This window comes from Oncorhynchus clarkii, chromosome 12, assembly GCF_045791955.1.
Source record: "Oncorhynchus clarkii lewisi isolate Uvic-CL-2024 chromosome 12, UVic_Ocla_1.0, whole genome shotgun sequence".
NCBI classification, from domain to species: Eukaryota; Metazoa; Chordata; class Actinopteri; order Salmoniformes; family Salmonidae; genus Oncorhynchus; species Oncorhynchus clarkii.
The window spans coordinates 51550568-51574904 of record NC_092158.1 but is presented as its reverse complement, the minus strand read 5'-3'; the positions used below and the strand labels follow the sequence as shown (position 1 = coordinate 51574904).

General features: G+C 40.7%; 1 protein-coding gene across 1 annotated transcript in view; it reads right to left on the bottom strand.

Moving 5' to 3' along the window:
* Positions 1 to 24337, bottom strand: part of LOC139420788 (follistatin-like 4) — a 216340-nt gene that overhangs the window by 49582 nt on the left and 142421 nt on the right. The window contains exons 5-6 of the mRNA XM_071171055.1: positions 11448 to 11638; positions 8821 to 8941 (exon numbers count right to left, since the gene is read on the bottom strand). Of these exons, the coding sequence (XP_071027156.1) occupies positions 8821 to 8941; positions 11448 to 11638 (312 nt within the window). The remainder of the gene's footprint in view (positions 1 to 8820; positions 8942 to 11447; positions 11639 to 24337) is intronic.

The following is a 24337-nucleotide window of genomic DNA, read 5'->3' as shown; positions in this document are numbered from 1 at the left end:
TTGGGCCCAGCCATAAATAAAAACACTGCTAGCCTTCTAGCCAGTAGGATCCAAGCTTGGGTCAGGTTGGAGAGGTCCCAGCCACAGGGGCTAATCGCGACATTCGCTTGTAAAATGGTGTGGATAAAAATGCTAATCCAAACTCTAATTTCTTTGTATAGTTTGGGATAAATTGCAGAAGATTACGCTGAAAACAGACAACAAAAAAAACAAAGAATTGACACGCTAAAGAAATGAAAAACACCTATACCACATTCCACAAAGAAAGTCCTGCAGGCTCTATTTTTATCTTAACCTGCAGCTGGCCCAGAACAGAGCAGCATGTCTTGTTCTTCATTGTAAATAGAGGGCTAATATTAATACTATCCAGTCTCTCTTCCGACACATGTTTTTATGAGAAACATTAATGTGTTGGAAATTCCAAATTGTTTGCATAGTCAACTTACACACAGCACTGACATACACACTTACCCCACCAGACATGCCACCAGGGGTATTTTCACAGTCTCCAGGTCCAGAACAAATTCAAGGAAACGTACAGTATTCTACAGAGCCATGAGTGCATGGAACTCCTTCCATCTTATGTAGTGAAAGTGAACAGAAAACCTGGTTTCAAAAAACAAATAAAGCAACACCTCACGGCACAACGCCTCTCTGCCATGTGACCTACTTTTTGTGTGTACACACTGCCATGTATGTGTAACTGATAGATGTGCGCGCACACACACACACACACTATCTGTTAATGTTTTTACATGTATGTAAAGTGTAAAGTATTTAATTTTGAATGTATTTTTTGTTACGTGTCGGACCCCTGTAAAACTAGCTGTCACCATTGGCGTTGGCTGATGGGGATCCTAATAAATAAAAATGTAACTGGACGTGACTTGTGAATGGATGAGTATTAGTATGAATAAGAAAAGTGTAATCACTCAGTGGAATTGGTTTTCTATCATAAGAGATTTTCCCTAATGAAAACAAGTCTTCATTGCAGTATCAAATACCAGGCCTGTGTTTTTGCCATCAAAAACTATTCCGATTCCAATTTAGGAAATTCCGTTTGTCTTAACCTCTACAGGATCCTGGGCTTGCACCTGGGCTGGAATGATACATTATGGCCTTTCTCTTGCATTTCAAAGATGATGGTACAAAAGAAATACAAAAAAATGATGTTTTTTTTTAAATTATCTTTTACCAGATCTACTGTGTTATATTGTCCTACATTCATTTCACATTTCCTCAAACTTCAAAGTGTTTCCTTTCAACATGGCCATTACTTTACTCAGTACTTTGTTGAAGCACCTTTGGCACTGATTACAGTTGCGAGTATTCTTAGGTATGATGCTACAAGCTACTCCTGCGTTGTCTTGGCCGTGTGCTTAATGTCCTGTTGGAAGGTGAACCTTTGACCCAGTCTGAGGTCCTGAGTGCTCTGGAGCAGGTTTTGATCAAGGATCTCACTGTACTTTGCCCCGTTCATCTTTCCCTTGATCCTGACACCCAGACTAGTCTCCCAGTCCCTGAAAAACATCCCCACAGCATGATGCTGCCACCACCATGCTTCACCGTAGGGATGGTGCCAGGTTTCCTCCAGACGTGATGCTTGGCATTCAGGCCAAAGAGTTCAATCTTGGTTTCATCAGACCAGAGAATTTTGTGTGGGCTGTCTTACTGAGGAGTGGCTTCCGTCTGGTCAATCTACCATAAAGGCCTGATTGGTGGATTGCTACAGCGATGGTTGTCCTTCTTGAAGGTTCTCCCATTTCCACAGAGGAACTCCAGAACCCTGTCAGAGTGACCATCGGGTTCTTGGTCACCTCATGGCTTGGTTTTTGCAACGAACGGGACCTTATATATAGTGTGTGCCTTTCCAAATCATGTCCAATCAATTGAATTGACCACAGGTGGACTCCAAACAAGTTGTAGAGACATCTCAAGGATGATTAATGGAAACAGGATGCACCTGAGCTCAATTTCGAGTCTGAATACTTATGTAAACAAAAAAATATTATTGAAATTTTTTTTTTGCAAACATTTCTATAAACCTGTTTTTTGCTTTGTCGTTATGGGGTATTGTTTGTAGATTGCTGAGGATTTAAAAAAATGTAATCCATTTCAAAATAAGGCTGTAACGTGAAATGTTTTGGAAAAAGTAATATTTTCCTCAGTATGTGAGGTCATTAGGCCTACTGACGGCCAATACTGATGGTGGATAATATTTAACATGATACAAATATGAAACAGAGAAAGTAGCCTATAAGTAAGATATTCGAGAGTGCCCATCCCTGCAAGTTAAAGGGCTGTACAATTCATATTTGGCATAATGGCACAGCATTTGATAAACTTTGATGTGGGAAAGTTGATATGCTGATATGCTTAAGTTGGCTGCCATATGATTGGTTTCACATTTGTCTACAGCAATATACAGTTGAAGTCGAAAGTTTACATATACCTTAGCCAACTACATTTAATCTCAGTTTTTCACAATTCCTGACATTTAATCCTCGTAAAGATTCCCTGAATTAAGTCAGTTAGGATCACCACTTTATTTTATGAATGTGCAATGTCAGAATAATAGTAGAGAGAATTATTTATTTCAGCTTTTATTTCTTTCATCACATTCCCAGTGGGTCAGAAGTTTACATACACTGAATTAGTATTTGGTAGAATAGCCTTTAAATTGTTTAACTTGGGTCAAATGTTTTGGGATACCTTCCACAAGCTTCCCACAATAAGTTGGGTGAATTTTGGCCCAATCCTCCTGACAGAGCTGGTGTAACTGAGTCAGGTTTGTAGGCCTCTTTGCTCGCACACGCTTTTTCAGCTCTGCCCACAGTCCCTCCCGCAGCAAAGCAACCCCAGAACATGATGCTGCCACCCCCGTGCTTCATGGTTGGGATGGTGTTCTTCGGCTTGCAAGCCTCCCCCTTTTCCCTCCACTCATAACGATGGACATTCTGGCTAAACAGTTATATTTTTGTTTCATCAGACCAGAGGACATTTCTCCAAAAAGTACCATCTTTGTCCCCATGTGCAGTTGCAAACCATAGGCTGGCTTTTTTTATGGCGATTTTGGAGCAGTGGCTTCTCCTTGCTGAGCAGCCTTTCAGGTTATGTCGATATAGGACTAATTTTACTGTGGATATAGATACTTTTGTACCTGTTTCCTCCAGCATCTTCACAAATCCTTTGCTGTTGTTCTGGGATTGATTTGCAATTTTCGCACCAAAGTACTTTCATCTCTCCTTCCTGAGCGTTATGACAGCTGCGTGGTCCCATGGTGTTTATACTTGGTACTATTGTTGGTACAGATGAACGTGGTACCTTCAGGCGTTTGGAAATTTATCCCAAGGCTGAACCTGACTTGTGGAGGTCCACAATTCTTTTTCTGAGGTATTGGCTGATTTATTTTTGATTTTCCCATGATGTCAAGCAAAGAGGCACTTAGTTTGAAGGTTGGCCTTGAAATACATCCACAGGTACACCTCCAATTGACTCAAATTATGTCAGTTAGCCTATCAGAAACTTCTAAAGCCATGACATCATTTTCTGGAATTTTCCAAGCTGTTTAAAGGCACAGTTTAAAGGCACAGTCACTGGAATTGTGATACAGTGAATTATAAGTGAAATAATCTGTCTGTAAACAATTGTTGGAAAAATTACTTGTGTCATGCACAAAGTAGATGTCCTAACTGACTTGACAAAACTATAGTTTGTTCACAAGAAATTTGTGGAGTGGTTAAAAAACTTCAACTGTATGTAAAACAAGTGTCATTTATATTTATAATTCCCTCTTCCAAATGGATTACTCATTTACCTAGCTCTTATCAATAGCTCTTATCAAGTTGTAAAGTACAGTGCATGAAGAATGGTGTTATTTCTATCGGAAAAAATAAAGTAGATGTTTTTTCCACTTGGAATCGGTAGGTTCGCTAGGTCTTATTCATTGTTCCCTCACATATAAAGGTGGTGGAATAATTCGGGAATTCAGTCAAGGTCAGAATACGGCGTTTCTGTAGACACACCTCCGCCACACCTTCATTTATTTGATCTCCACCTAAAACGAATAGCATGCTATTCTCATCCTTAAAAATTCAAGTGTAGAATACACCTAGAGGAAAAAAGTGCATAAAAAGGAAATTACAATCCAATTACCCGCTTAACTCAGTTCGGAATTGGGCCCTTACAGCGAACCCAGTGAAGCAGTAGAAGTACGATGAACACACTGCATCTTTGTTGTAGTCTTTGTTATCATACTCTTTCAAAAGGTGTTTTTTTCTAAGCTGTTTTTATGTTTCTTTGAGGCCCAGCTCTCCACAACAGTTTGGGCTGATCAGAGGAACACTCTTTCTGGGACAGACTCTCTTCTCCAGGGGAGGGGGGGGGGCTGGGGGACACACGCACTTGTTTTAAAGTTGCAGAGGGAGCAATGAGGCTCACAAAATGAATCAATCAATGGAGGCATGATAATGAATTATTTCCTTGCTGTAGCGAGAGTTGGAGGGAGAGATAAAAGAAGACCCCGTGCTGTGCTGCTAACAGCCGGGGGGCCTCAGTGTGTGAAAAACGGTGTGCCGGAGCCTGAGGACTGCTAGCGAAAATGTGATGGTGGAAAAACAACGAGGCGTTGTTGGAGAGGAGGATGGAGGAGTAGTGGAGTCTGTGTGTTCAGGGGTTAGAGGTCAGGCCGTGCTATTCCTGGGACACGACTCCGATAAATTAGAGAATAACTATTAAAGGGGTAAAATTAAAATTGATATTAGATGACTGGTAGCACAACGGCTCTCCAGCAAATGTTCACCTTTTAAATGATCAACTCACTGATGATTATGGAGATAGGAAATATTAGAGTTTTACATTAAGTTACAAGTGTTCTTTTATCACATCTTGTATTACATTTCCCCCGGTTAAGAGAGTCTTCTATTCAAACTCAAGGATTGGAGTTTGGATTGGAGAATATTAAGACTTTCAATTAAATAGTAAGTTCTCACGTATAAGAAAAGAAAGACAAACATCCTTTCTGTGAACTCTGCGGAAGTCGTTGTATTTCACAATTCTTTTGGCTGGCAAACAATGAGTTTCCAACATTTGCCTTTAATTGGTTACAGGCTGACAGGCAACTGCTGTAACACTAATGCGCTACTTTTTCATCCCATTTATAGATTTATATCACTGTCTATGTAAACAAGTGGATAAAGATTCTGTCAGCCTAACAGGGATATTGATTTTGTTAGCATTATACTGCTCTGCAATATCATTTGACATATGCTTGGATGTTTCTACTGTACAAAGAAAAAACCCTGTGGTATTTCACAATGTTGAAGATGTTGGCTCATATTTCTTATTTGGAATTTGATACTTATTGAAGTCTCTGGGTACGGAGATATTTTGCTTCGTCTTCCAGACACACATTGTACCTGTGCATTTTAGGCTCAGTGTATCAGGCAACTTAATGAGCGTAGACACATTCTTTCTGTACTGTCCTCCTCTTCTCTTCTCGCCTCTCTATAGGGAGATGGCGGCATTGTTAAATGTCTCACAAAATAGATTATTCCAAGATCAGAGGTACCTACAGTTGCCATGGAGACTCACTTTGCTTGTCTCACTGCGTTATGCAGAACAGAGGAATCCTCTGGCTTCTTGCCGTTCGCTGTCTTACCGTTGGCCATATTTAAGGGGCTGCCGAGGGAAACTGTAAAACGGTGGATGTGTGGAGGAAGAGATGTGATGACAGGACATCCTCTGTTTCTGTCACACTCAGGGACAGAGACGGTTATTAAGGGCTAACACAGCAAGCTGACAGAATGTAATTACCCCAGCACACAGCTGACACAACGAATGTGCCGGAAACCATACAAATACGGTATTGGCAATTAGCCGTGAAGGCCATGGCGTCGTCTAATGAGCCTTCAAAAAAAAAACACCAACGTGGAACAGAGAGGAGCTGGAAGAGAGGAGCCAACCTGAGGGGGAGGCAGGTGGAATAGACTTCAAGTACAGTTATCTTAAGTCACTCTCTACTATGTGCTTAACTACGGATATTTCACCACTCACTGCAGGCTACAACTTCATGGTTACTTGTTGGACAATGACATGCAGATATGATCGAGGTTGTCCACAGTGTCAGCTCATGATCTAAATTTAGGCTGTTTTTCACTTACTGGGAAAGTCAGAAAACCATGAAAAATGTGCTGCGACAGCTTTACGGTGACGGACAGAAGCTTTGTCTTTCAATGAGTGGGATTAATTGACTATGCCGTTGCTAATGTAGTAATTTGCATCCCTTGAAAAGCGGTGATCTCCTTGTGATAAGCATACCCTTCTGATGGCCTGTGTAATCTCCACCTGTGGAGGATAAGCATCACAGGCAGACAGGGGACTGGCGCGTGCCTCTCTTCCTGACCTACACCCAACACGGTCATTCATGCCCCTCCACCGCAAAGCCTGCCCCTCAGTACATTCCACCACACGCACACACGCACGCACACACACCGACCCCTTTTCCTAGTCAATTACACTTGTCTCCCTTTCTTTCCCTCTTTCTTCCTTCCCTCCTTCCCCCCTGACCACTCTCTCCCCCCTCTCTGCCACCACACTCTGTTTCAGCCACTTGATTAATTAAGCAGATCTGCTGACTGTGCCTGCCAGCTCAGCTCACCATGTCCTTATAATTCCACTATTAACGGCAGCCATGAAATACAAATAGACTCCCAGCGAAGGGAGCTCTGGGCACAATGCCCCCAACTCCAGCATTCCCCCTCTCCTCTCCCTTCCCTTATCCTCTTCACTCCGTCCCATATGGATGCCTCTTTTCCACTCCCCCGGGGCACTACAATGCATCCCTCCTGCAGTAGAAAAGGTTTACAATGTTAAAGGGAGTACTACCACAGTATGTACGTATCTGCAAGTCTGGACAAGCATCTGCTTCAATGGCTAAAACACATGTGGTCCATGAGGTTAATGTATCAGTTCCCTCTAATAACAGCCCATGTGTACCAGCCATTCTCTAGCACGATCTACCTTCACATTGGGTATTTTTTTGTATTTTTTATTGAACACGGTCATTCATGCCCCTCAGTAAATTCCACCACACGCACGCACACACACGGACCCCTTTTCCTAGCCAATTACACTTGTCTCCCTTTCTTTCCCTCTTTCTTCCTTTCCCTTCTTCCCCCTGACCACTCTGGGATAGATAAATACTACACTCTACCGACTGGGAACACATCGGTTGAGTCACTGTTGTTTCCATGTCTTCTCGACAAAATGACGCTGAAACAACGTGGAATAGACGTTGAATTGACATCTGTGCCCAGTGGGTAGGGCACACACAGAGCACATCTTAGAGTCATTATACCTTTATCTCAGCACCTCCGTAGGCACTGCGGCAGGGATGTGCGTTATTCAACGGCCATCACTTATTCTCCTTTGTGAAGAACGAGAGGTCTCTTCTTCCTTTGACTGAGTTGAGCTCTCCAAACTTTTCATCATTAGTCACGAATACTACTTTCCAACATTTCGTTAAATACTCATTAGGCAAAGATTCAAGTAGATCTTTTTTTCGGACTGTGATTACAGCTGTACAGTTAAGCCCTCCTGTACAGCAAAGCCATCCTGACAGACCAGGGCAAAGGATCAAGCAAGAAGATGTTGGAGAGAGAGCGAGAGAGAGAGAAAGGAAACAACAACGCTGTGCTGAACTGCCACTGTCAGACACCTAAGTAGATCACTGCAAATACTATCACTTCCTGAAGGGGGGTGTCTAGAGCCAAACTGAACTCCCAGCTTCGGAATGGAATTTGTCTGCCTGCTATGGAACAGAACACTCTCTCTACGCAACAGCATCTGCAGAACGGGGCTTAACATTGAGTATTGCTGCCCAGTGTATCTACCAAGCACGGCATCTACAGGGGGAGGTTGTGTAGAAACACCTGAGCTTCCTGGCATCTCAACTTCCATTTCCCTCAAGGGAGAACAACTCATCTCAGGAACATCCATCCATAGCACATAAGCCATAAACCTCCTCTTAATAAAACATTCCCCCTCCTTGTTTTAGTCTTATGCAGCACAACAGTTAACCTTGAACAATGTCTGATCAATCACATGTTTTATTAGTCCCAACCCTCTCCTTCACCTCCCTGTTAAACCCCTTACACCTTCCTCAAAACAGACCCACCGCCAGCCATTCTCACAGCCCATCTGGATGCTAAAAGGAAAGTAACTGTATAATGACAACAATGATTCCACTAAAACCCAGTCATTACTATGGTTAATGACTGTTGAGGCTTAATGGACCTGTGTTTTTGCCCCGATTGTGAAAGCCTTCAAAATGGTGCCATGCCGCCTACTGGTAATGGCCTGATTTATCGGCTTTGTCCAATTGGATGGACTGGCAATATAGGTCTGGGCTGTGCATTTTGGTGCGCAGGTCGCATATTGTGTTTCTAATCACAATGGCTGAAATGGATGGTGTATAGATATCCTCTCAAAGGTAAAGCAACCTCAGTGATAGGGGTTGCTCTGTCATCTTCCGTTCCAGCCCAAATCCAGTCTGCCATATTGGCTGTGCGATTATTCTTTATTAGGCCTGATGACCAGGTGCTCTCAACCATGGCTCACAGCTCAGAGGCCCATAATGATGCCTGGCCTGGCAAACAGGGCAGAGGATTGCAGGATTACTGGATTGCAGCGCAGCCTGAGTCAGGTTGATCTGGTCTGATCCGGTCTTATCCTGATGGGATGGGCTGAGAGAGGGAGGGAGGGAGAGAGGGAGAGAGAGAGAGACTGAGAGGGAGGTGGGGATTTTCAAGTAGGACTTACGAAAAGCGGTGTAGAACTCGTGCAGAGTGAGGTGTCCGTCGTTGTTGTAATCATCGTAGCGGAGCAGGTCCTGCATGGTACACTCCAGCAGACTGTCTTCTAGGTGCTCCTTCATAGAGATCTGGACAAGAGGATGGAAACCATAGACTGTATTACAATTACTGTATTACATTCTATGATTCACATTCTAGTTCTATGGATATAAACCATAGGACTAAGTCAGATAAAGTACAGCATAACAACTGTCTTCCTTCATTCACTTAACTGTCTTACATATTCTCTTAACCCTTATTTTAGCCTTGTTCTATCCTATATTTAATTCCCTTTGGAAAAAGCACAGGTGCAAACTATGCTTCTGGTGAGACTGGCCCCATTCTGTACATCTATAGAGGGAAGGAGAACCAATGTGTAGAGCTGGTCAAATACTGCTTAATTAACATATATATATATATATATATATATATATATATATATATATATATATATAACTGATCATGACATTTAGTGACATCTTATTTCTATTTCTTTGATTTCTCTGATCTTGGATCGATTTTTCTCCCTTAAAAAAATGTAAATGTCTCTTTAAAGATTTATTGGCTACGTGTCAACATTAATAATTGCGAACCATGATTTGATCAGATCTTCAATCAAATCTTCTAAACTGCTGAGATGTGAGAAATAGTTCATAATGTATTTCACATCGGTCCTGTCTCCTCAAAGTAGAAAGGTGCAAATTGTCTGTCCCAAATGACACTCTATTCCATATATAGATTTAAAAGTAGTGTATAGCGAATAGGGTGCCATTTGGATGTAGGCAAAGTATTTTATTTTAGTTTCATGAGACAAAGAGTTATGTCATTTAGCAACCTGTTCTGTAAGCTAATAAAACACGACAGCTATTTGTCACAACACTGCAAATAAATAATTGGAAGTATCTACATTCTAAAAAAAGATCACAAACCTAAACAGTGCTTTAATGCAGAAACAACACATTCCCAAGTTCTCGCATGTCACCCCACTCCTCCGCACACTCCCCTGGCTTCCATTTGGAGCTTGCATCCACAACAACACCGTGGTGCTTGCCTACGGAGCAACATGAGGAACTGTGCCTCTCTACCTTCAGACTGCCAGTGGAGGCTCCTAAGAGGAAGAAGGGGAGGACCATCCCCCTCAGTAAATTTCATAAACATTTTAATTATAAAACATTTAAAAAGTTTTCCTAAATATAATCACGTCACCAAATAAATGATTAAAACACACTATATTGCTAAGAAGGTCTACAGTAGCCTCAACAGCACTCTATAGGGAAGCACAACGGTGTAGCCGGAGGACAACTAGCTTCCGCCCTCCTCTGGGTACATTGACTTCAATACAAAACCGAGGAGGCTCATGGTTCTCACCCCTTCCATAGACTTACACAGTAATCATGACAACTTCTGGAGGACGTCCTCCAGACTATCAGAGCTCTTTCAGCATGAACTGACATGTTGTCCACCCAATCAAAGGATCAGAGAATGATCTAGTACTGAAAGCATAAGCTACAGCTAGCTAGAACTGCAGTGTATAAAATATGGTGATTAGTTGACTCAAAGAGAGAGAAAGAAAATTATTGAACATTGTTGAACAAAGATTGTCATTTTTTTTTCACTTAGCTAGCAAATTCAACTAGCTAGTTTAGCCTACTGAAACACCCTGCTCAAACACAGGGATGCTATGTTAGCTAGCTGGCTATGACTATCGAACACAACACTGGAACACTTCCAAGTCAAGGAAATATTTTGGTAATTACACATTTATTGTCACCGGGGCCCGCTGTTGTAACTGCTTACTGACTGTACACTGTAACTTTACTGCATGATTGTAGCGGGTTTACTAACACGTTAGTTATATTAGCTATGTTATCTATGGTGCCCATGATGTAGGCTGTGTGTAGCGGTTTGGCTTTGAAAGTTTTTTTTTTTCCGCCTGGTCACATACAGCTGATGTGTTGCGTTGAAGTCCACAAGTGAAGGGAAGAGCTGAGAGGAGGAGAGAGCATAGATGCAACAAGGAATTCTGTTGAAAAAGGTTTCTTAAATGGAAGCAAATGGAACAAAACAGGGATAAACATACCTGAATTTGTCCAATAGAAACTCTTGTTGGACTAATGATTACACCCTATATCAGCTAGATGTAGGCAAGAGTGTGCAAGGAGGTATTGAATGTCACTGTCAGTCCATGTGTCACTGTCTGTGACCTCAAATGTGCCTCTCGACCTGTGTGCACCTACGTTGTAAACTTTCATTCATAGGATAGGTTGTAGCAACCTCATGATGGGTATAGGGAGTATCATGTAGTAGCCTAAACCTATCGCTGTTACATTGATCTGGGTGAATGGAATATGAAAGAGTCATCCAAAACGCTGCAATAGAAATAAGGCCATGGCTCATGAACAATTTTTTTGTTGGCCCCCCCTCATCTTAAACGGCACTGACCGCCACTGAACCCTACACCCCAACCCCGAGCCCCTTCTGGCATAGGGCTAGTAGAAGTAGATCACCCATGGATGGAGATGCATCCAATTAACACCAGTTAGTGTGGCTCTGATGCCCACCTTAATCCAATTCTCGCCCCAGAGAAGTACCCACCTGTTCCAGCTCGTCGCTGCACAGACGGCCATCCCCGTCCATGTCCAGGTACTTAAACATGGTGTCCACCAGGGCTCTCTTCTGGTCCATGTCTCTCTTAATGTTCCTGTCCCCGCCATTCAGGCCTTTAGGCTGCATATCCAGCAGCATACTCTTCAGCTTGTTGTAATCTGCCATGGTGCACGTGTCTCCTATAACAACACAATACAGACTTTAAATTAACCTCAATTAGGTTATAATGACCTTACCGCTGCAGGACTAAATGATTTTGAAGGATGGTTAAGTGTGTAAGAGTGAGTGTATTAAATGTGTGTGTTTTTGTTTGCGTGTGTGCGTGCATGGGTTCTTGCTTGCTTGAGTGCGTGTGGCAGTGTGCGTATGTGTGTGCTTGCATAATGTGTTTTCGCGCAGGGGGTCCAATTAATTATGTATAATCCTCCAATCCACATGAAAACAAAAAGGTAAACAACCTCATTGAGATGCTTTAGACAGTTTTGTCCTCTTTCACTTGCTGAGGGATTAACACCCCATGTTTCAAACACAGCATCACATCCTGCCTGACTGCTCAGCACTCTGTCTCCCAGCCCGCTGATAAATATGTGCAGAGGAATGGAGGAGCCATGATTAATCAAGTGCAGCTGAGAGTGTGTTTATTCCTTACTTGAAATAAAATTGTGCAAACACAGGCCACCCGCTGTGGGCATCTTTAGGACTTGATGTGAATGGAGAGCATTGCTCCACTCCCCCTTCCTCCCCCTTCCTTCCACCAGCTGCCTGTGAGAGTTGACAGGAGGTGGGAGGGGTGCCTGTGTATCTCCGCCAAGTGATGAGCGCACCAAATATTAAAAGCTCATTGATATGAATAAGTCATTAGAAAATGTCTCCCGATCGCTGCGAAGAGCCATACCCCCTCCTGCGAGGACCGGGGCCTGATTGCAATGCCTAATTCAGAATAGACATCAACATCAATTACAGCAAATAAATAACACATAAAGACAACGTTGTACAAGATGCAGGCATCCAAAGCGTCCAACCTGCATCCCCCCCTGGTTCCCCCACCCCACTGTAGCACTGATGCCTCAATGTCCTATCCGTTCATCCTCATGTCACTCCTAAACTCAACAAGAGTTCTGTTAAGCCTCTAAAAGGGAGAAATGTCTCCTACATTACGTCACGTTTCGTTGCTTTTTGGTGAAGCATGCGGGCTTCCTGATGACTAAATTGGGTTCCTTTCTCTTCAGTGACAGGAGGGTTAACTGACATGCTACTTGAATTGTTAGCACCTCTCTTTGCAACACACGACCGAATCAAACAAACCAAACTTGAAAACACATTTACCAGCTCTATTTTGCCTACCCGCTGCATTGTCTGTATGCGCGAAACTTGTGTCGTTGCAAAGACCTGCCGCTGGCACTGCTCTATGTGTCATCCATTAGCATGACAAGGGGTCATTTCAATGCTCCAGCCCTTTCTCTCTGACTACATTCAGTGGCTGATCAATCATTGATCAACCTGCCACGAAGAAGGGGAGGGATTCAATTTTCGACTTTTCAAATCGGGTAATGAAGTACATCTATCAAGGCGACTTTGTGAGGAGAAAGGTCGACGGTGATATGGGTTAAGTTCTTATGACACGCTATTAATCCAAGATCCTGGCTTTTTTCGGGGTAAAGATCTTATGACCTTTCACAGACACACCCCACCATCCGCATCAGTCCGAGGCAATGTTATTCCTTCTGGGGGGACTGGAGTGTACCACTTGTTGAAATTAATGTCCTTATTTTCCCTCAATGATGTCCAACCACCAGTAAGTCTTTCTTATTCTGCTGAAGACAGCAGCTGAGCGGCTGAAATTCACAGTACTCCCTGTTTGAAATGTTAGCTGCTTAAAGATGCACTCCAGAGCTTTTGTAGTTTTGAAAGTGGTGCTCACTTTCAAAAGGGAGTAATGAATGATCTACCCGCCAACCTTTTGATACAGGATGCAGTGATGCGTATTAAAACTGTCACCTGTGATCAAGCGAAGAGCGCTATGGTAGACGGCATCCAAAGGTTTAAGAGTAGGGGCTGCTGCATTCAGATAAATGGTGTCACCATAGTCAAGACCTGGCAGGAAAGTTGACTGTACAATCTGCTTCCTGCTGTTTAGGGAGAGGCATGATCTATTTCTATAAAAGAAGCCTACTTTAAATCTCGAGCTTATGTTTTTTAAACATCAAATTATTGTTAAACCAAAAGCCCATAAAAATATAGGCGGGAACCTAACTGATTAAAGAATCATCCAATGCATAAAGGTGTAAGCCATCTGAAATACTTCTATGAGAATAACAAAATGGCATACATTTAGTATTTCCAGCATTATAAGTAACAATTTTACCCATGCGGGACACCTTTAGTAATATCAACATAACTTAACTGTTTACAGATATATTTTAGGGAACTAGTGAATTTTTTTTATTTTTTCTCCAACCTTTATTTAACTAGGTAAGTCAGATAAAACACAATAAATGTTCAAAGACATAACCCAAACTAAAGAATGGACTAACTATTAAAAAAAACGACTAAAAATAATCCAATTTAATTGAAAGAGTCGGTGTCTGAAAGCCTCTCATGAGCGGTTCTTAGCATCAGATCCAAGAGAGTAAAAGCTTGATCTAATACATCAAGTGTTGAAACCTTACTACAATCCCTCAAGGGTGTGAGCAGTGCTCCTGTTTGATTTATGATGGCTTGACCTCCATGGGCTGAGATGATTGGGTTATTTAAGCCATGCCATCTGTGTCCTGCTAATGGAAAAAGATTGACTTGCCTCTTAGGTAATTATGGAGATGATAGATCCTTTCCTCATACGTGAGGGACATCAGGTCGAAAGTAACTGTGAATCAAAGCATGGACCAGGGGTCCTTTGAGGGTTATCTGTTGCATGGACATTACCCTCATTGAGACATGAGCACATTAAATACTTGCCTGTTTAATTTAGACATAAGTCTTCACAGTGACAGCCTATAACTATGGCCCAGAGCTAACTAAAGTATCCTGCGATGCAGCAAATAACGGGAGCCACATACTGCATGAGAGAACTCTACTTCTGTTCTCAATCTGGCTGGGTAAATAAAGTGTACGCAGACAAAAGACAATCAACAACAGAGAGGCCATTTCAAAATCTCATCTCTCTTTTCAGCCCAACTCAGCAAATCGTAAATCTATGCTGTTACAAAGCTGCAAGAATTTGACTGTAGTGAAACTGGAATGTTTGTCGTAAGAGCTTTGCCAAGGGAACACTATAACATTTGTTTTGTGAAAATTGTTCTGATGGACAAAAAAAGACAATGGGTGTTTATCAGAAGAGCAAGCCAAAAGGAAAGGCAAGCTACATAAGAGAAGCAATCAATGTTCCAAACACGTTTTGAGATCCCAATGTTTGGTGGTGCCATGGTGTCATGCCTTAAGTATTGCTATTTGCAGAATAGCAATACTTAATTATATATGTTTACTTCTATTGGCATTTGTTTGATTAATCAATTCTCTGAAAAATCTATAATCTCCCAATAGCAATGCCATGTTGCGTAGCAAGTTGCACAGAAACTCTCAATTGGGACAGTTTGAGCTTTTGACAGAGCTCAGGAAAGTGTATTCCCAGCTAGCACATAACATTCTGGAAACCATATGTTTCTTAAAGCTTGGTGAGAGCGTGCTTGTCCTATGGTTATTTTGCATACAACCTTTCCACAACTTTCTGGAAATGGTGTAGGATAGTTGCTTGGCTTTGGAACATTCTCAGCACATTGAAAAATAATATTCATTACTTTAACACAGGCCTGCCCAACCCTATTCCTGGAGGTCTACTGTCCTGTAGGTGTTCAGCCCAACCCTAATTTAGCATATCTGATTCAGCTAGTTAAGGTCTTGTTGAGCAGCTATAAGTAGAATAGGTGTGTAAAATTAGGATGGGATTGAAAACTCACAGGACGGTAGAGCTCCAGGAAGAGGGTTGGGCAGCCCTGCTTTAACAGAAAGTTCAAACACGGTTACATTTAATTTCAATGTTGGTAATGTTCTAGGAATTTGTTCTGGTTTGACATTGGAAATGTTCTCAAATAGTTCAGAGAATGTAAAGAAACAAAAAAAATTGTGAAAATTTCAGTACTTCAGCATAACGTTTCCTACAGGTTCTCATGATTCTATTTAAAGTCATGTTCTCAAATTGTTCAGAGAACGTTAAGAAAACTTCCATATAAAAACACAAGAAAACTTTAATAACATTCAGAGAATATTCTAAGAATTGTATTTAAAAACACACATTTGTTCTCAGAACGAAAGAAAATGTCCATAAAAAAAACACAAGAACATTTTCAGAACGTTCAGAGAATGTTCTAAGAATGCTATTTAAAAACATATACATTCAGTTATAAGAATGAACAAAACGCCCTCTAAATGTTCACTTCTGTTCTCAGAACTTTAAAAAATGTAATCTGTTTTACCGGTCAGGAAACGTATGGCTTCGTTTCCACAACCAATGTGAAACCAAAAACTTAGGTACCCACAACTTCCAAGGAACCAAATGTGCTAGCTGGGTTATATCATATTATAATGTTTTCAGATCAATGCCATTGATTCGGAGGACAGTAGTTTGACAGCCATTGAGTAATCTCAAGTAAATCTCAATTGCTCTCCCAACATTTTAGTCATGTCTTACATTTCCAAATGATGCCATTAGATTAGCTGAGTAAAGACATCCAGTCTTCCCCCATATGTTCTGCCGTCAGGATGTGTGTGTGCTTGGCAAACCTTATCTGACTCACTGCACCTTGGGACAGGCTAAATGAGAACTCATTGCAACATGAGAGTTATTGGCAGAGCAGTGAAGGAGAAATACTATAGAGGACTGACTGCTGTGGAAACCTAAAGTGCTCAAACCGTGCATCGGTACTATATGTGACTCGTTTCAGGAAACTAGGCATATGTCACACATCACTACTTCACAGGAGAGGCATTTGAACGTAAACATTTTCTAAAATCAAAATGCCTTCTGGAACATGTGAACTTTCATGTGTCTTAATAACAAATTTGTATGCCATCTGTAAATACAAATAAAATGGTTAAATTGCGAGCCCAGTTGGTTTAGCCACGGAAAAAGACAGGAACCATCCCGATTGCCATGATTGGCTGAGATAATGGAAGAACTGGACATGCCGAGAGATGAGTTTGGATTGGTCTGCCATGAAGCACACTTCTGTCTACAACATGAACAGCTGAGTATGTGTAGGTACTCCTTTCTAACACCGTTTTTTTAAGAGATCGCGAAGAACTGCAAAAGTGTTGCTTATGCTCTCCATTTTCTGGAAGACTGAGTTTTGAATTCAGTGGAATGCCCGGTGGAAGCAGAGTACAATAACTAAGAGATAGAGACTGTTGAAGTGTTTGATTGCAAAAGCGGAGGGAGTCCAAAAGAGAACACAGAAGGTCTGTTGTATAAAACACCTGTCTCTGGATTACATCTTAAATCTAAGGGCAACCATGGCATCCATGACAGGGAGGGAGAAGCATTTATCCATGTATACGGGTAATAGAGTCTAGCTAGCTACATTTTCAGATATTATACATTTAGAATTTTGTCAAAAGTCATTTTCATTGCAAGTTAAAGCGTACTGAAGATGGCTAGCTAACGTTAGCTGGTTGGCTGGCTCACTAGCTCACATTATGTGTATGATCTGTGTAGTAATATTATTTGTATCTCAGAGCAATTTGTATTTCTAGTTATAGCATAATGTTAGCTAGCTAAAATTGAACCTAGTTGGTTTGCTACCTGTATCAAACCAACTAACATTGGGATCTCATGCAGGGTAGTAACATTATGAGTTGGGATTATGGTTCATTGTTTAGCTAGCTACTTCTATGAAAGCAACTATTTCACTGTACCATTTACACCTTCTGTATCCTGTGCATGTGACAAATAAACTTAGATTTTATTTGATATGGTGTGTGTTTACCAGAGATGGTAATGTGAGGAACAACATGACATGCACCAAAATCAAATTAGGATATAACATTAGGTCAACGAGACAGTGTCCAAGTTCTAATATTGTCTGGTAGAATGCTCTTTTTTATTTTGTCACACTCACAACCGCAAGCTATTTTCTGTAATTAGCTTGCAATTAATCTGTAAATAATGATCTTGTTGTGAGTTTAATTGTTAATTAATTTTTAAAACTAGATATAAAGTTTAGACATTGTCAGCTATATGATATCATCATTACTTGAACTGGCTAGCTAGCAAGTTGGAAACAAACCAAAACATTGTTTAGAAAGTTGCTTTTAGTTGCCTGGTTTGCTAGATTGACATGCACTTAGTTTTTAAATGGATGGGTTTATTGGTCTTAAAATACACTAGTTGTGCTATTTTGGACCACCAGGCTGCTGATGTCATGCAGCCTGTCGCTTTTGTGTTTATATTTTTCATAACGACAATGACAAGTTTGATGTCGGGTGACAATATAATGTTCATGATGTCCCTGTGACAATTGCGTACAGACATGTCGATCGAAGTAGCTTTTATTCTTGCAATCTTTGGTTGTTTGGTACACTACTGTACTCACTGTTTAGCACATGACCTCACATGTGAATCCTTAAAGAGATGGGTGGGGCTAAGACTTAAGATGGTGTGAACAACGCTGAATAGGTGTAGACAAAGAAGAGCTCTCCAGAAGGTGTACCAAAACATTCAAGGGCCATTTTCTCAAAAGTGGGGTAAGTTTATCAACTTTGAAACCAGAATTACTTTCCCATTGTTCCTCAACTATAATATATGATGTACCATTTTCTAGCTGAGTCTTTACTTTTGTGCAATGTAAAAAACACAATTTCAAATTTTGCTACATTGCTACATAGGACCGAATCGAGCCAGTCGGTCACATATGCTAGCTGCACCTCCCTCTCCGTCTCTACATTCTCCCAGTTTAAAATCCCAAGTATAAAATATTTTGTGGAGTCTGGATCAAATAGTTATCCAAGTAATAGCGCAGTTCAACTTCAAAGTACAAAACAAGGCTTTAGTGATATAAGACAGGGATACGTCTCAATTTCCAAATGGCTGAACACCAACACTTGGCAATCCTTAACATTTTTTTAAAATAAAATGAAATTAAAAAATTAAAAATACTTGGTAATCCTGAATTGGGCTGATCTAAAATGGAATGTGTAAACAAACACCTTACAGACAGACGTAAGTTAATAGCATTCAAAAGTAATCAAATGTACGCTGTTATGCAGGATGGCCCACATGAGAGGAAGGAGAAGAAAACATCTTGTGAAAAATGAAAAATATGGGCATTAGATTGTGTTTGCAGGTACAGAGTTAGAGAAGCAATTTAAAAAGGATCGCTTCACTAGCGTCATAACTGCACTGATTCCAACCTAAACAAATCCTTCTACTGTAATGAGATTGAATTCTTGAACTTGTTGTAGAAATCAGAACAGGAAAGTAGCCATCCCGATATACACATTACATTGCTACTTTCCCACAGGGCAGAAAAGTACAGTAATCACAAACTATTAAACACCTTTTTTCTACTTCACAGTCAAGTTCAATCATGGTCCATCGCGCCCCCCTTTGTGAGTGTTTATGACGCACTGCAGGTGTAATGTACAGTCTGGTAACTTTCACAGTCATTACTCCTTCCATGACCCCCTACACGACCTTACACTTTACCAATATGTTTCTCAAACCAGTTAAATCACCAACACAATCAAACCCAGAAATAAACCTGACCTGACGGTCCTTAAAAAGAGTTGCACTTGCCCCTGCCATCACTCCGCTTTTAGATTAGGAGTACAAGTGTAGGGTGTATATTAGATTTTTAGCATACTTTTTTTCCCCCACCATACCTTCAGTGTAAACTACAGTAATCTCCTGGCTTGTCCTGTCTGTTAGCTGAGCTGGGGCTGCAGACTGCCGTCTCAGGGGGAAAGAGGGTTTAAAATGCCTGGCTAGCTGCTTAGGACCGCAGCCTCAGCGAGACCCATCCACACTGAGACCGAGCACAAACAGCCATCATTAGCCTGCTCCGTCACACTGGTGACCTTCAGAGGCTTGAAAGGGAGATGGTAAAATGACTTGGGGAAAGGTACAGAAACTGTACTGTGTGCACTGTTGCTACTGTAAGCTGTATGTAAACAATCAAGGAGTGTAAAATCACATGTTTGAAATTAATATGGAAACCTAGCAACAAGATGAAAGATACAGAATTAACTGCAGAGGTGCTCATCAACTTGTGCCTGATTGCTTAGACTTGCTCAGTGTATAGCAGGGAGAGCGAGAAAGTTAATAACCAGTTGAGCTGACAGCCATTCTACAATATTTTGCTATGGTTTTTGTCATCAATCTAGCAAGAGGGCAATATTTTATTAATGTTGTATTTATACACGTTTAGGACGTTGTCATGGTCATAGGTAGGTCTGGATGGCTATCTTCTGCTTCTAAAATGGTGAAAAATCAATAAAATCTCTAATCTAAACACATACATATTTATTTAAGCAATTCTAGGGCCCGATTTCGGGGACTGTCAGCTTAAGAGGATCCATTGAATAAGAGACATTTACAGTACTTGGATGATACAGTTTAACTTTGGACAACAGAAAATAATTTTTGACTTTCAATAAATGAGTGCTAAAAAAAAAATGACAGTATAGGCTAACAAAACTACTCTTCAGCTGTTGACCAGGAGGTAAAATAACAAGGACAATGGGTTCCTCTCTCTTTGCTACAGCATGAGCAGGTACCTGACTCTGGAAAAGCATTATGTTCATTCACAATACAGTGGAATGGCAAAGCAGGAAGAAGACAAAATGAAGAAAAGAAAGTGAGATGGCAAAGAAAACATAAGGGAACAGCCCTTTCATTCTCTCACGACTTCCATAGTCAGAAAGAGAAATGGAGATGCTATGTCTCCCTTTCATCTCCGAGTTTTGTCTTTCAACTAAATTTTTATCTTTGACTGTTTCCCTTAAAGAGGAGTTTTCATCTTCTTTCTCCCTCGCTGCTGCACTGAGAGGACATTTTTCTCATGTAATTGTGGCAGCTTCAACAGCTAAGTAACTACCCCCATGCATATCCACCTGCCCGGAATGTGCAATGATGACACTTAAATGCAAAATCATTAATATACTTCAGTCATATGAGATTGATTTAAGACAGGGCTCTTTTTTAAAGGTGTGAGAAAAAAAATCTGGAAAACTTTTTTAACAGATGCTTAGATAACTTGCTTTAACACTTGAAAAGAGAATAATCACATTTCCATATATTTTTCGGGAAAGGAGGGTATGGGGATTAGGTGAGGCAATTGTCATAGCATCCATTTGTTTTACTTTTGTGAATAACTTTGTATAGATAGATATGCTTTGTTTAAAACACATTTGAGCTTCATTCAATTCAATTATGTAAGGGCCAAGATCAATGCTTGATCTGCAGTATAGTTCAAGCCAGTTGTTTATACTATATTATGTTTCAGCTCTAGGTTTGTTTCTTTGATTCAATTTTCCAAAGAAGGCAAAGTAGTTTGCTGTTTGATTTCCATGTTTCAATCCCCATATCTACACAATCATGTTCACTTTTACCACATTAAGTCATTATTGGAAGCTCATTTCAATTTGTGCTTTATGAAAAGCTGTACCTGTTCCTCTATTGCAGATCCATGCAATCATTGTTGTTCCAATTTACAGATGAACAATTACAGTGTGATAACGTTTGCTACAGAATAACTGCAATGTTTGGTAGCGACTTTAACAAAAAATACATTGTATAATTCTCATTCTACTTTTGATACTTCTTAACCTACCATGTCAGTATTTCATAAATACAATTTGTTCTCAGTTATCTACTTCAGTGAATGAAGGATACTGAAATACCCAATGATGGCATATCTATTTTTAACAACAAAGTCAATGTTGGAAAAGATAATGAAAAAGCATGCCAACTTTGTTTTATCAAAAACAGATCAACACAGTTAAATTGTGTGCTAATATGTCTACTCTTCACTTTCTGAAATAACCATACAGTACTTACCAAACTCAGACGCAGGGCCAAGTGCTATGCGAGTTTTCAGTGACCACCAGAGCTTCCATTAGACTAAAACATCTGCCAGTGAGCACCAACTCTCACTAATGCCATGGACTGCTATTGACCCATGAAACCATTACTCTCTGATGCAACCTTCAGGGGCAATTTTAGAATAAGCTGTTTGTATGACAGGATATATAAGTTGACTGCACAAACACCGCTGGGGAGGAGGTGCAATCTTTCCTCGAGCACAGTAGGCCTACACAGGTTACTGCATTCACACTGCTGGCTGATATGCAAGAATCCTTGTTTTAAATGGAACAAAAATGCCAGAATTTAGAAAAAAATTGCAATCACATCTCCTTCTGGCACTACATTAATAAGCAATATTTCCCTTGTCATAGATTGTCTCTATTTATTTGACGAGGAAAGACACCACCACCACCCCCAACTCCTATTGGTTGCCTGGAGGTGCGTTGCATTGGTACGCCGTGGATTGATGTCGAGTCATTAGTGGTTTACACTCGGAGCTCCTCAACCTCCTCCCTCTCTCTGCCAGCAGGTAGAAATAGTGTGAGGGAAAGTCATTAACCAGGGAACAGAACTAATGAAGGGATAAATTAACAAAACAACAAAGAAATACAGCATGGTTTACCTTGCCTGGCTCCTACCTGGCTGCAGGTTCGTTATACTATCTGGGTCAGAAATGTCTGCAATGGGGAAGAAATGCAAGAAACACATTTTTGCCGATGTCTCATTGACTATTAATAATGAGCTGACCTGGTTGAACACAGTGAGTGATTCAGACCACACCACCTCATCTATATATAGAAATGTGTGAATGTTGAACAGGCAAATGTATCATTGGCCTGGCCAGTTAAGCATGCACCACTTCAACCACAGTCCGTCCCTTCAGAGAATTGCCTCTAAAACTCTGTGACTTTTTAGTGGCTATGTGAAATTCTCTTTCACCCCCATGTTGTGAATCTATACCAGAATATGGATTCCCGCTGCTGGATGGATTTCCAACATTATAATCTCATAACTGTGAGAGTCACTCTTTTAGCGTGAGGTTGTCAGATAGAATGGCATGTTTCAAAGCAGGGGTCTGAAGTTATTAAAATACCCATTGGCTCCCTGTCCCCTCAAGATCACCAGTCGAGCCTCTATCCCACAAGCCTGTCACTCACACCAACACATTTAAGAGGGGGTAATCTCAGAGGTCCATGGAATTGACTTCTAAATGGAAGTAACACGATTCATTCTCTTATTTCTTTCCCTTTCCCCCACCTTTTCAGGGGCTTCGTCATTAGGCCCGGGCTTGACAACGCAGGCTAAATGAACAGGAGACTCAGACAGGGAGGAATGTGGGTCAGGATGATAATATGCAACACACAATGGCAGCAGAAGCACCGTTTCCCCCGGAGCTACAGCCTCTCCATCCCACAGCCCCCCTGATCATCCAAGTGACTAATTTGAGAACATGGAGCAAGAGGAGTCCAACGACAGATACCCTAATTAAAAAACCTGACAAAAGTGTGTAGGTCCTCTGCGCCCGTAATATATCTAGATTAAAGACTGTGTCTGTAATGAAAACAAACAGACACACTCCTTGGGGAAACAGCAGAGCAGAATGCAGTCTGATATTATTAGAGATTGTTGCAGTGTGGAAAGGCCTCATACTCAGCAGAAAAACAAGAATTGGCCTTCTATTCAATGTTCCCTTCAATGCTGAAATGTGATGGCCGATTCCTGTCCTTAAGAGACGATTAAAAGGCTCAGACCTGTGTTCAAATACTATTTAGGAGATGTCAATTATTTTCACAAACATTTTTTATTATGTTTTTGGATATTTTTCTTTAAAAATACCAGAGGTTGAATATTGGAATGTATTTCAAAATACACTAGGAAAGTATTGGCATGTATTTTCAAATACAAATATTTAAATACTCCATAAATATGAAATACTCCCAGGTCTGTTTGGTCCTAGGGGTATTTGAAATACTGTATTTGTAAATAAGTATTTGAAAATAGTTTCATAAAATTCAAAAAGAAGTAGCTGATTTGGCCTCATTAAGTGGAAATACTCAAATTCACAGAAAGTACATATTTAAATAAAAAAAATACTTAAATATGCATGGATTTGAACCCACATCTGTCTAGGCTACCCACAATATACTATTTTGATGTTTTGGGTCTTTTCAAAATGTGTTTGTGACGGGTTAAATGGGACATAGAATTCTAAGAAAGCTTATGAGAATTCTCATTAAAAACCATTAGCATCCTCATCATCAACCCATACTACTGTGTCCAGTCTTTGTTTGACCAACTTGTCATCATTCTGAGCAAGAAACCTTATCCCCTTCCAGCACTTGAGCTATGTTGTCTCTCTTGAGCCTTTTGATATTCTAAAATAATGAATCATTAGGGAAACGAACACGTTTAAAAAACAAAACCAATTACCAGCCCAAACATAGGATTAAGGCTACACTATCACTCAGCCTCTCTGGGGTACAGGGAGGTGGTACAAATTACTAGTTGTCAGATTAATAATTAATTAAAGCCAAGCAAAATAATCCACAGAGTCCCTGACCACAAGAGGGACTTTGATTAAAAAAGAAACCGTGGTAGTAGTCTAGTTTGACGTTTTGTAATACCTTACGCTGTAAAATCATGTCAGGTTGAATAAATCGCTTTGCTGCTTTGGTAAAAACATAAAATTACACTCAACACATGTATTAATTTGTTGTTGAACAAAAATGTGCTACCATTTGGAAATCCTTATCGGTTTCTGTAAAATACTGAAACAACGTGTACATCCAACCTGTAATGCAAA